Below are 13405 nucleotides of genomic sequence, written 5' to 3'. Positions count from 1 at the left end.
GCTAGACACTGACACACACACACACACACACACACACACACACACACACACAGACACACAGACACACAGACATGTCTCATTTCCATAAATATTCACACCCAAGTCAATACGTGTTAGAATCTCCTTTGGCAGCGATTACAGCTGTGAGTCTCTGGGTAAGTCTCTAAGAGTCATTACAGCTGTGAGTCTCTGGGTGAGTCTCTAAGAGCTTTGTACACCTGGATTGTACAATATTTGCCCGTTATTCTTTTCAAAATTCTTCAAGCTCTGTCAAATTGGTTGTTGATCATTGTTTGGCAACCATTTTGAAGTCTTACCATAGATTTACAAGCAGATTTCAATCCCAACTGTAACTTTGCAAACTCCAGTGTAGATGTGGCCTTGTGTTGTAGGTTGTCTGGTGGAAAGCAGACTGAAACAGGTTTTCTTCTAGGATATTGCCTGTGCTTAGCTCAATTCTATGATTTTATTTTATCCTGAAAAACTCCCCAGTCCTTTAAAATTACAAGCATACTGATAACATGATGCAGCCGCCACTATGATTGAAAATATTGAGAGAAGTACTCAGTAATGTGTTGGATTGCCGACCTGTATTCAGTACAAAAAGTGAATTGCCTTGACAATTTTATTTTTGCAGTATTACTTTAGTGCCTTGTTGCTAACAGTTTTGGAATCTCTTTTTTTCTGTGCAAGCCTGTACCTTTTCAGTCTGTCAGGTAGGTTAGTATTGTGGAGTAACTACAATGTTGAACCATCCTCAGATATCACCCTTCCGTATCTGTGGAGAAATTTGGCAGAGCTAGAGGGGTGTTTTTCATACCATGAGACATCCTGAAAATAGGTCTTCTCACAAAATCTTACGTAGCGTCCGAATGGTTTGACCTATAAACTATTATGACCTATAAACTATTATGACCTAGAAACTATTATAGACTATAAACTATTTTGACCAACAAACTATTATGACCTACAAACTATTTTGACCTATAAACTATTATGACCTACAAACTATTATGACCTATAAACTATTTTGACCTACAAACTATTATGACCTATAAACTATTATAGACTATAAACTATTATGACCTATAAACTATAATGACCTATCAACTATTATGACCTATAAACTATTATGACCTATAAACTATTATGACATATAAACTATTATAACCTATAAACTATTATAACCTATATATTATTATAACCTATAAACTATTATGACCTACAAACTATTATGACCTATAAACTATTTTGACCTACAAACTATTATGACCTATAAACTATTATAGACTATAATCTATTATGACCTACAAACTATAATGACCTATAAACTATTATGACCTATAAACTATTATAACCTATAAACTATTATAACCTATAAACTATTATAACCTATATATTATTATGGCCTATAAACTATTATGACCTACAAACTATAATGACCTATAAACTATTATGACCTATAAACTATTATGACCTACAAACTATAATGACCTATAAACTATTATGACCTATAAACTATTATAACCTATAAACTATTATAACCTATAAACTATTATAACCTATATATTATTATAACCTATAAACTATTATGACCTATAAACTATTATAACCTATAAACTATTATAACCTACAAACTATTATAACCTATAAACTATTATAGACTATAAACTATTAGGACCTATAAACTATTATGACCTATAAACTATTATAAACTTTAAACTATAACGACCTATAAACTATTATAACCAACAAACTATTATAGACTATAAACTATCATAGACTATAAACTATTATGGCCTATAAACTATTATGGCCTACAAACTATTATAACCTACAAACTATTATAACCTATAAACTATTATAACCTATAATCTATAATGACCTATAAACTATTATGACCTATAAACTATTATAACCAACAAACTATTATAGACTATAAACTATTATAACCTATAAACTATTATAACCTATAAACTATTATGACCTACAAACTATTATAGACTATAAACTATTATGACCTATAAACTATTATGACCTATAAACTATAATGACCTATAAACTATTATGGCCTATAAACTATTATAACCTATAAACTATTATAACCTATAAACTATTATAACCTATAAACTATTATAACCTATAAACTATTATAACCTATAAACTATTATAACCTATATATTATTATAACCTATAAACTATTATGACCTACAAACTATTATGACCTATAAACTATAATGACCTATAAACTATTATAACCTATAACCTATATATTATTATAAACTATATATTATTATAACCTACAAACTATAATGACCTATAAACTATTATAACCTATAAACTATTATAACCTATAAACTATTATAACCTATAAACTATTATGACCTATAAACTATTATAACCTATAAACTATTATAACCTATAAACTATTATAACCTATAAACTATTATGACCTATAAACTATTATAACCTATAAACTATTATAACCTATAATCTATAATGACCTATAAACTATTATGACCTATAAACTATTATAACCAACAAACTATTATAGACTATAAACTATTATAACCTATAAACTATTATAACCTATAAACTATTATGACCTACAAACTATTATAGACTATAAACTATTATGACCTATAAACTATTATGACCTATAAACTATAATGACCTATAAACTATTATGGCCTATAAACTATTATAACCTATAAACTATTATAACCTATAAACTATTATAACCTATAAACTATTATAACCTATAAACTATTATAACCTATAAACTATTATAACCTATATATTATTATAACCTATAAACTATTATGACCTACAAACTATTATGACCTATAAACTATAATGACCTATAAACTATTATAACCTATAACCTATATATTATTATACACTATATATTATTATAACCTACAAACTATAATGACCTATAAACTATTATAACCTATAAACTATTATAACCTATAAACTATTATAACCTATAAACTATTATGACCTATAAACTATTATGACCTATAAACTATTATGACCTACAAACTATTATGACCTATAAACTATAATGACCTATAAACTATTATAACCTATAACCTATATATTATTATAAACTATATATTATTATAACCTACAAACTATAATGACCTATAAACTATTATAACCTATAAACTATTATAACCTATAAACTATTATAACCTATAAACTATTATAACCTATAAACTATTATAACCTATATATTATTATAACCTATAAACTATTATGACCTACAAACTATTATAACCTATAAACTATTATGGCCTACAAACTGTTATAACCTACAAACTTTTATAACCTATAAACTATAATGACCTATAAACTATTACAGACTACAAACTAATATAACCTATAAACTATTATGACCTACAAACTATTATAACCTATAATTTATTATGACCTATAAACTATTATGACCTACAAACTAATATAACCTATAATTTATTATGACCTATAAACTATTATGACCTATAAACTATTATAACCTATAATTTATTATGACCTATAAACTATAATGACCTATAAACTATTATGACCTATAAACTATTATAACCTACAAACTATTATATCCTACAAACTATTATAACCTAATAGTTTATAGACTACAAACTGTTATGACCTATAAACTATTGTGTTGTTCAATGTGTTTCTATTGGCTAATAGCAGTAATGACTACCTGTTATTCAATGTGTTTCTATTGGCTAATAGCGGAAATGCCAAATTCTATGCATCATGCAATCATTTTTTTCAATAATTTTTTTATACTTAAAATTATAAATCAAATAGCTAAATAATCCTTGGTATCTTAAAACAATTCCATATGTCGGCTCAAACCCTCCCCCACCACCCCCGGCTTAGACTCTAGAGGGTTAATCACTATAATTGCACACAAAGGGATTCATTGCAACTTATTATGTGACATGTTAAGCAAATGATTCATGAGCTTATTTAGGTTGAAGTGGTTGAAGACTTATTGAATAAAGACATTTCAGATTTTCATTTTATATATATATATATATATATATATATACAGTTGAAGTCGGAAGTTTACATACACCTTAGCCAAATACATTTAAACTCAGTTTTTCATAATTCCTGACATTTAATCCTTGAAAAAAATTCCCTGTCTTAGGTCAGTTAGGATCACCACTTTATTTTAAGAATTTGAAATGTCAGAAAAATAGTAGAGAGAACGATTTATCTCAGCTTTTATTTATTTCATCACGTTCCCAGTGGGTCAGAAGTTTACATACACTCAATTAGTATTTGGTTGCATTGCATTTACATTGTTTAATTTGGGTCAAACGTTTCGGGTAGCCTACAAGTTTCTCACAATAAGTTGGGTAAATTTTGGCCCATTCCTCCTGACAGATCTGGGGTAATTGAGCCAGGTTTGTAGGCCTCCTTGCTCGCACACGCTTTTTCAGTTCTGCCCACAACTTTTCTATGTTATTGAGTTCAGGGCTTTGTGATGGCCACTCCAATATCTTGACTTTGTTGTCCTTAAGCCGTTTTGCAACATTTTTGGAAGTATGTTTGGGATCATTGTCCATTTGGAAGACCCATTTGCTACCAAGCTTTAACAAGACTGATGTCTTGAGATGTTGCTTCAATATATCCACATAATTTATTTTCCTCATGATGCCATCTATTTTGTGAAGTGCACCAGTCCCTCTTGCAGCAAAGCACCCCCACAATATGATGCTGCCACCCCGGTGCTTCACAGTTGGGATGGTCTTCTTTGGCTTGCAAGCTTCCCCTTTTTCTCGCCAAACAGTTCTATTTTTGTTTAATCGGACCAGAGGACATTTCTCCAAAAAGTACAATCTTTGTCCCCATGTGCAGTTGCAAACCGTAGTCTGGCTTTTTATGGTGGTTTTGGAGCAGTTTCTTACTGAGCAGCCTTTCAGGTTATGTCGATATAGGACTCGTTTTACTGTGGACATAGATACTCTTGTACCTGTTTCCTCCAGCATCTACACATGGTCCTTTGCTGTTGTTCTGGGATTGATTTGCACTTTTCATACCAAAGTACGTTCATCTCTAGGAGACAGAACGTGTCTCCTTCCTGAGGGGTATGACCGCTGTGTGGTCCCATGGTGTTTATAGTTGCGTACTATTGTTTGTACAGATGAACGTGGTACCTTCAGTCGTTTGGAAATTGATTTCTTGGCTGATTTGTTTTGATTTTCCTATGATGTCAAGCAAAGAGGCACTGAGTTTGAAGGTAGGCCATGAAATACATCCACAGGTACACCTCCAATGGACTCAAATGATGTCAATTAGCCTATCAGAAGCTTCTAAAGCCATTGCATAATTTTCAGGATTTTTTTCTGGAATTTTCCAAGCTGTTTAAAGGCACAGTCAATTTAGTGTATGTGAACTTCTGGCCCACTGGAATTGTGATACAGTGAATTATAAGTGAAATAAACAATTGTAAGAAATTGTTGGAAAAATTACTTGTGTCATGCACCACATAGATGTCCTAACCGACTTGCCAAAACTATAGTTTGTTAACAAGAAATTTGTGGAGTTGTTGAGAGTTTTAATGACTCCAGTTTTAAAAGAGTTTTAATGACTCCAACCTATGTGTATGTAAACTTCTGACTTCAACTGTATATATATATATATATATATATATTAAACATAAATCCTCTTTGACATAATGAGGTATTGTGTGCAGGTCAGTGACAAAACATAATTTTTACACAGTGCATTCAGAAAGTATTCATACCCCTAGACTTTTTCCACATTTTGTTACGTTACAGCCTTACTCTCAAAAATGTATTAAATCCACAAACAAAATCAATCACAAAACCACATTTTTAGACATTTTTGCAATGTATTACAAAAACAAACACAGAAATACATTATTTACACAGAACCTTTACTATGAGACTCAAAATTGAGCTCCGGTGCATCTTGTTTCCATTGATCATCCTTGAGATGTTTCTACAACTTCCCTGGAGTCCACCTGTGGTAAATTCAATTGATTCAACATGATTTAAAAAAGGCACACACCTGTCTATATAAAAGTCCCACAGTTGACAGTGCAAGAACCAAACCATGCGATCGAAGGAATTGTGTTGAGGCACAGATCATTTTTTCAGCATTGGAAATCCCAAAGAACACAGTGGGCTCCATTATTCTGAAATGGAAGAAGTTTGGAACCACCAAGACTCTACCTAGAGCCACCGGGCCAAACTGAGCATCGGGGAAGAAGGGCCTTGGTCAGGGAGGTGACAAAGATCCCGAATGGTCACTCTGATAGATCTCTATGAGTTCTCTATGGGGAGATGGGAGAATCTTCCAGAAGGACAACCATCTCTGCTGCATTCCACCAATCATGATTTTATGGTAGAGTGGCCAGACGGAAGCCACTTCTCAGTAAAAAGGCACATGACAGCTCGCTTGGAGTTTGCCAAAAGGCACCTAAAGACTCTCAGACCATGAGAAAGAAGATTCTCTGGTCTGAAGAAACCAAGATTGAGCTCAGTGACAAAGTCCAGAGCTATGTGTGACCAGGGGCGATGGGGTATAGGAAGAGGTTGAAGAAGACCATAAGTGGGTTTAGTGGAGGTTTTTTTCCGGGCACAGACCGAGCAGGTTGAGACAAACTCCCGGGCATCTCTCTCTATGAGACCGACGCAGAAAGGCGAACCAGTGTTGTCGGCGGTGAACTGGCGGGAGAGGGCGCCAGATTTTTTATGGTCAGTCCACACGATGAAGGGTGTGGGGGGGGGGGGGGGGGTAACAGAGCCCTCCAGCCAGTGACACTAAACATCAAGAGGCAGCTTAACTGCCAGCAGTTCCCAATTACCGACGTCAAAATTCCTCTCTGCAGGTGAGAGCTTACGGGAAAAGAATGCACATGGGTGGACCTTCTGATCAGAGTGGGAACGTTGAGACAGAACAGTACCTCCCCCGGTGTCGGAGGCGTCCACCTCCATGATGAACTATAGTTCGGGGTCTGGCTGAGTGAGGAGTGGAGGGGGAGGTGAGAGTGGTGAGAGGTGCTGCCAGACGGCTGTAGTTGAGGATGAAACGTCTGTAAAAATTGGCAAACCCCAGGAAATGCTATATCTGCTTCGGGTTAGAGGGCGTAGGCAACTCTGTGACTGTCATGTCTCGGAGGGGTCCATACGTAACTCCCCCTGTGCAATAATACAACACAGGAAAGACACAGAGGAAGCATGGAACTCACATTTCTCAGCTTTGACAAAAAGCCGTTGGAGAACTTGGCGAAAGTGTTGCTGGTGAGACTCAGGGTCCTTAGGGAAACACTCGGAACGTCATCCACAAAGACAAAAATGAAGCGTCCAATCACATCCCTCAGCACATCATTGACCAGGTTCTGGAAAACAGCAGGGGCGTTAGTAAGACCTAAAGGCATGTCCAAATACTCAGTGGCCAAGTGGTGTGTTAAACGCAGTTACCACTCGTCCCCCTCTCCGATGCGCACAAGGTGGTAGCCATTCCGGAGGTCCAGTTTGGTGAACACAGTGGCACTATGGAGGGGAAAAGCAGAACTGATGAGTGTGCAAGGATACTTGTTCTTCACTGTGATGTTATTCAGCCCACGGAAGTCTATGCACGGCCTCAGTGACCCATCTTTCTTCACAAAGAAAAACTCAGCACCCACCGGGGAGGAAGAAGGCCTGATAAGTCCTGCAACCAGGGAGTCCTGGACGTACCTCTCCATGGCCTCCTGCTCAGGGCGAGAGAGGTAATACAACTGGCTACAGGGGAGAGGAGCTCCAGGCTGGAGGTCGATGGTGCAGTTGTACGGCCGATGAGGCGGCAGCGACAGGGCGTGGTGCTTGCTGAACACAGGAGATAGATCGTGATACTCTGGAGAAACTGATGACAGGTCAGGAGGTTCTGGAATGGGGCACAGACAAGGCAGGGGCAAGGGCAGAATGTAGACAATTCTAGTGACAAAATGAACTCCAAGTGGTTACCCTTCCAGCGTTCCAGTCGATCTGAGGGTTGTGCATCTTTAACCATGGATGGCCAAGAACCAGGGGAGAGTGAGGACAGTTGATTATGTGGAAAGTGATCATTTCCTGGTGGTTTCCAGAGAGATGCAGGATGACAGGGACGGTCCTCTCCCAGACACGGGCGAGGACCTGTCCGTTGAGAGCGTTGGCTTCGAGGGGTGAATCGAGTGGAACAGAGTCCAGGCCCAACTGGGTAACGACACCAGGGTCCAGGAAACTCTCGTCGGCGCCTGAGTCGATAATAGCAGGCATGGGAAAAGGCCTGACTCTGCCACACGAGGGGCGCCATCAAGCAGGGGTCTGGGGAGTCTGGGGGAGAGATGGGCAGGCGATTTGGCTCAACGGTAGGTTCCCCACTACTGCCGAGCCACCACTTTTGCTGGACGCAGGGAACAAGTGGAGACAAAGTGACCAACCTGGCTACAGTATAGGCAGCTTCTATGGACACAAAAGTAGACACAAATACAACTCTGATAATAATTTGTTCTGCAGTGTTTTGTCAGTGGTGGAAGAGATACTCTGGAGCTGCTGCAGTGTGTCTGGGGCTGCTGTGGGTTCTCCTACTGGCTGGGATCATAAGCAGCTTCTAGTGCTGATTCACCACTGCCTCTCCTCTGGAGAGAGACGAGCTGCACGGAGGCAGACAGTCAGGAAGGAAATCTTGACCCGTTCACTAGCATAAGAGTTGGGCTGTTGCTCGAATACTGGTGAACATTGTACCAAAAAGGCTCTGTATGTAGATTGATGAAGACAATGTTTATGGATGATGAGGGAAAAAACAATTGAATCCATTTTAGAATAAGGCTGTAACGTAACAAAATGTATAGAAAGTCAAGAGGTCTGAAAACTTTCCAAATGCTCTGTAGCCATATTATTTAGACTTGTTATTCTTCTTCGTTTATTCACTGTGTATTTATTTATTGTGTCACTATTTTAAATGTTGTATATTTAACTCTGCATTGTTGGAAAAGTCTGTTGTTTACGAAGCAAATGACAAATTACGTTTGGTTTTGATTGAAATAGGTGCCGGCAATCATTTTGGATGCCTGAACTCTGCACTATGTTTAAGCCAATATTCTGGAAGTAGTTCTGGAAGTCAAGCAGTAGAATATGTCAGGTTCTGGAACTCAGTTCTGGTGTTCTGTCCCTTGTCAATCTTGTGTATTTCCCTCAGTGATTCAAACAGCAAATGGACACAAAATTAGACACAAATACAGCAAGTTTTTATGGTAATAATTTGTGTTTCAGTGTCTTGTCAGTGGTGGAAGAGATACTCTGGAGCTGTCGCAGGATGTCTGGGGCTGCTGTGTGTTCTCCTACTGGCTGGGATCATAGGCCTGTTTCTCTACCGTGAGTTTGATATGTTCTCTCTCAAACATTCTTCATCATCAGTGGTGTAACGACCACGGTTCAATTACATTTACATTCCAGTCAATTACATTCAGAAAGTTCACAAAATTCCACTGTTACCTTGTTCACTGATCGTATTATTTCACAGAGAGAAACCAATTGACATGTTACAACACCCCGACCAAAGAGAGAGACCAGGTACAGACCAGCGGCAACAACCTGACCGAAGATAGAGACCAGCTACAGACCAGTTACAACACCCTGACCAAAGAAAGAGACCAGCTACAGAAAGAGATAGAACGTTTGAAAAATCCTTTAGTTGAGCAAGGTGAGTCAAAATGTCTAATGACTGTTCTGTTTGACTGTCTCTGTATCAGTACACAGGTCACTTACAAACAAGCAGATTAACTTATATTATATTAAAAATGTGAGAAACTAATGTTAGTACCTGTCTTCCTTGAGTGTTTGATTGATACTTAATTAAATGTTGTATTAAAGTGACTAAAGCAGGAAATGTTCAACTTATAGTGTGTCCGCGAGGATGGAAGAAGCTTGGTAGCAGTTGTTACTACGTCTCTACTGAGAAAAAATCCTGGGAGGAGAGCAGACAGGACTGCAGAAATAGAGGAGCACACCTGGTTGTCATCAAGAACCAAGAACAACAGGTGTGTGTGGTACAGAGAAATAAGAGAGGGAGAGAGAGAGAGTGACAGAGAAAGAGTGAGAGAGAGATTGACAGACAGACAGAGAGATTAACAGACAGTAAATCTCAGTAAAACCATGAATACAAATTCTGTCTAGACACCATTGCCCAAAACAATACTACATCCCTCGGTCTAAACATCAGCGCCACAGGTAACTTCCACAAAGCTGTCAACGATCTGAGAGACAAGGTAAGAAGGGCCTTCTATGCCATCAAAAGGAACATAAAATTCACATACCAATTAGGATCTGGCAAAAAAAAATGAATCAGTTATAGAACATTGTCCTTCATGGTTGTAAGGTCTGTGGTCCGCTCAACAACCAAGAATTCACAAAATTGGACCAACATCAAATTGAGACTCTGCATGCATCATTCTTAAAGAAATATCCTCTGTGTACAACGTAAAACACCAAATAATGCACGCAGAGCAGAATTAGGCCGATACCCAGTAATTATCAAAATCCAGAAAAGAGCCGTTAAATTCTACAACCACCTCAAAGGAAGTGATTCCCAAACCTTCCATAACAAAGCCATCACCTACAGAGAGATGAACCTTGAGAAGAGTCCCCTAAGCAAGCTGGTCCTGTGGCTCTGTTCACAAACACAAACACACCCCACAGAACCCCAGAACCCCAGGACAGCAACACAATTACACCTTACCAAATCATAAGAAAACAAAAAATATGATTACTTGACACATTAGAAAGTAAGTAAATCTAGAATGCTTTTTGGCTCTAAACAGAGAGTACACAGGAGCAGAATACCTGACCACTGTGACTGACCAAAACTTAAGGAAAGACTCAGTGAGCATAGCCTTGCTATTGAGTGTCGACTTCTGCCGAAGTTGGTGCCTCTCCTTGTTCGGGCGTCACCGGCTTTCTAGCCTCCACCGATCTACATTTATTTGTCCATTTGTTTTGTCTGTATTGTACACACCTGGTTCCCATAACGTTTGAATTATTTCCCTGTGGAGCCATCATGGTTTTGTGTGTGTTTATTGTTGTCAGTTGACTCGTTTATGTGTTCTGGATATTCATTCTCCTTGTTGGAAGATTATTTTTGAGTAAAGTTACTATTATTACTCATTTCTGTGTCCTGCGCCTGACTCCGCCTTACCCACATCACCTAGACTGACATTGAGAAAGGCCGCCATAGGCAGACATGGCTCTCAAGAGAAGACAGGCTATGTGCACACTGCCCACAAAACGAGGTGGAAACTGAGCTGCAATTCCTAACCTCCTGCCCAATGTATGACCATATTAGAGACACATATTTCCCTCAGATGCACAGATGCACAAAGAATTTGAAAACAAACTAATTTTGATAAACTCCCATCTACTATCTACTCGGTGAAATACCAGTGTTCCATCACAGCAGCAAGATGTGTGACATGTTTCCACGAGAAAAGGGCAACAAGTGAAGAACAAACAACATCATAAAAACAACCAAAAATTAAGTTTATTTATTTTCCCATTTGTAGTTTACCTGCACATAATTTGATCTTCATTGTTTTGGAACTTTTGTATTGTTTAATGTTCATTTTTTATGTTTATTATCTAGACATGATGTTCACATGCCAACAAAGCCCTTAAATTGATAGAGAGAGAGAGAGAGAGAGAGAGAGAGAGAGAGAGAGAGAGAGAGAGAGAGAGAGAGAAGTAATGGCTATTTGTTAACAATGTTGTCTCTCTCGCACAACTACAGACATTAGTCAATTGGTTATGCGGGGTAAAGAACTATGTCTGGATTGGTCTGACTGACTCTGTTTCTGAGGGGACCTGGAAATGGGTGGACGACACACCACTGACCAGAAAGTAAGACATTAATGAATTCTGTGTCACTATGACATCACTGTCTGGAGTAGTAGGTTCAGAGTGGACAGTCTGATTCTGTGTTGTTTCTTCTACAGGTATTGGAACAGTGGACAGCCTGATTCTATGTGGTGTTTCTTCTACAGGTATTGGAACAGTGACAGTCTGATTCTGTGTTGTTTCTTCTACAGGTATTGGAACAGTGGACAGTCTGATTCTGTGTTGTTTCTTCTACAGGTATTGGAACAGTGGACAGCCTGATTCTATGTGTTGTTTCTTCTACAGGTATTGGAACAGTGGACAGCCTGATTATATGTGTTGTTTCTCCTACAGGTATTGGAACAGTGGACAGCCTGATTCTATGTGTTGTTTCTTCAACAGGTATTGGAACAGTGGACAGTCTGGTTCTATGTGTTGTTTCTCCTACAGGTATTGGAACAGTGGACAGCCTGATTCTATGTGTTGTTTCTCCTACAGGTATTGGAACAGTGGACAGCCTGATTCTGTGTTGTTTCTTCTACAGTTATTGGAACAGTGGAGAGCCTGATTCTATGTGTTGTTTCTTCTACAGGTATTGGGACAGTGGACAGTCTGATTCTGTGTGGTTTCTTCTACAGGTATTGGAACAGTGACAGTCTGATTCTGTGTTGTTTCTTCTACAGGTATTGGAAACGTGGAGAGCCTAATGGTGGAGCAGCAGAGAACTGTGTGTATTTCTACTCTTGGTCATCAGACACAGGAGAATGGTGGGACTATTACTGTTACTATAAATTCAGATGGATCTGTGAGAAATAGGATTCATCCTCGGTACTCTCTGAACTGCTTAATAGGATTATGCTCAGTGCTATATATCGTAATATATTTTCTGCTTATTCAATTTACCTTGTCAAGAACATACAATATATAACAAGACAAATGTATAACACATTATAAAAATATATGCAATAACAATACAATGAATTGATAAGAGAAGTGTTCTGTCTGTTGTTGAGGAAATTCACCACGAAGGACTCAAATTCAAAGGAAATTAATCAATCTTTATTATCACAGTCAGAGGTTCACTGACTCAAAACAATCCTGATGTTAATGTTTATTATTAATACTTTTTAGTTTTGTCTACTTGCTAAATATTTGTCTTAACTCTTCCCGAACTGCACTGTTTGTTAAGGGCTTGTAAGTCAGCATGTCACAGTAAAGTCTACACTTGTTGTATTCGTGGCATGTGACAAATAAAGTTTGATTTGATTTGAAGTCATTGAAGCACGGTTGGTTCCTGCATGAGACTGACTGATACCACACCAGTCTTCTTACCTTGACACTGAGATACTCCTTTTGGTTCCCAGAGCAATGTTCTGGGTGTACTGGGAAAATGCTTGTACAGTGAGTGTAAGGGATGTCGTCCTCCTCTTCTGAGGAGGAGTAGCGAGAAAGATTGGAGGACCAAAGCGCAGCTTGGTAAGTGTTTCATGATGATTTCAATTAAAGCACTGAACACTGAATCAAAA

The 13405-nt window shown here is 37.8% G+C and overlaps 1 protein-coding gene and 1 long non-coding RNA gene across 2 annotated transcripts in view; both read left to right on the top strand.

The window, feature by feature from the left end:
- Window positions 1–13105, top strand: part of LOC110519670 (CD209 antigen-like protein E) — a 104087-nt gene extending 90982 nt beyond the window's left edge. The window contains exons 5-6 of the mRNA XM_036934143.1: window positions 11794–11903; window positions 12563–13105. Coding sequence (XP_036790038.1) covers window positions 11794–11903; window positions 12563–12695 — 243 coding nt within the window. The 3' untranslated portion in view covers window positions 12696–13105. The remainder of the gene's footprint in view (window positions 1–11793; window positions 11904–12562) is intronic.
- Window positions 9078–10073, top strand: LOC118936801. Its single transcript, XR_005034256.1, has 3 exons — window positions 9078–9386; window positions 9535–9714; window positions 9915–10073. It is a non-coding gene; the product is annotated as an uncharacterized LOC118936801 (long non-coding RNA).
- Window positions 13106–13405: the final 300 nt, after the last annotated feature.

Source organism: Oncorhynchus mykiss, chromosome 10, assembly GCF_013265735.2.
Source record: "Oncorhynchus mykiss isolate Arlee chromosome 10, USDA_OmykA_1.1, whole genome shotgun sequence".
Lineage (NCBI taxonomy): Eukaryota > Metazoa > Chordata > Actinopteri > Salmoniformes > Salmonidae > Oncorhynchus > Oncorhynchus mykiss.
This window is presented reverse-complemented; position numbering and strand designations above follow the sequence as displayed.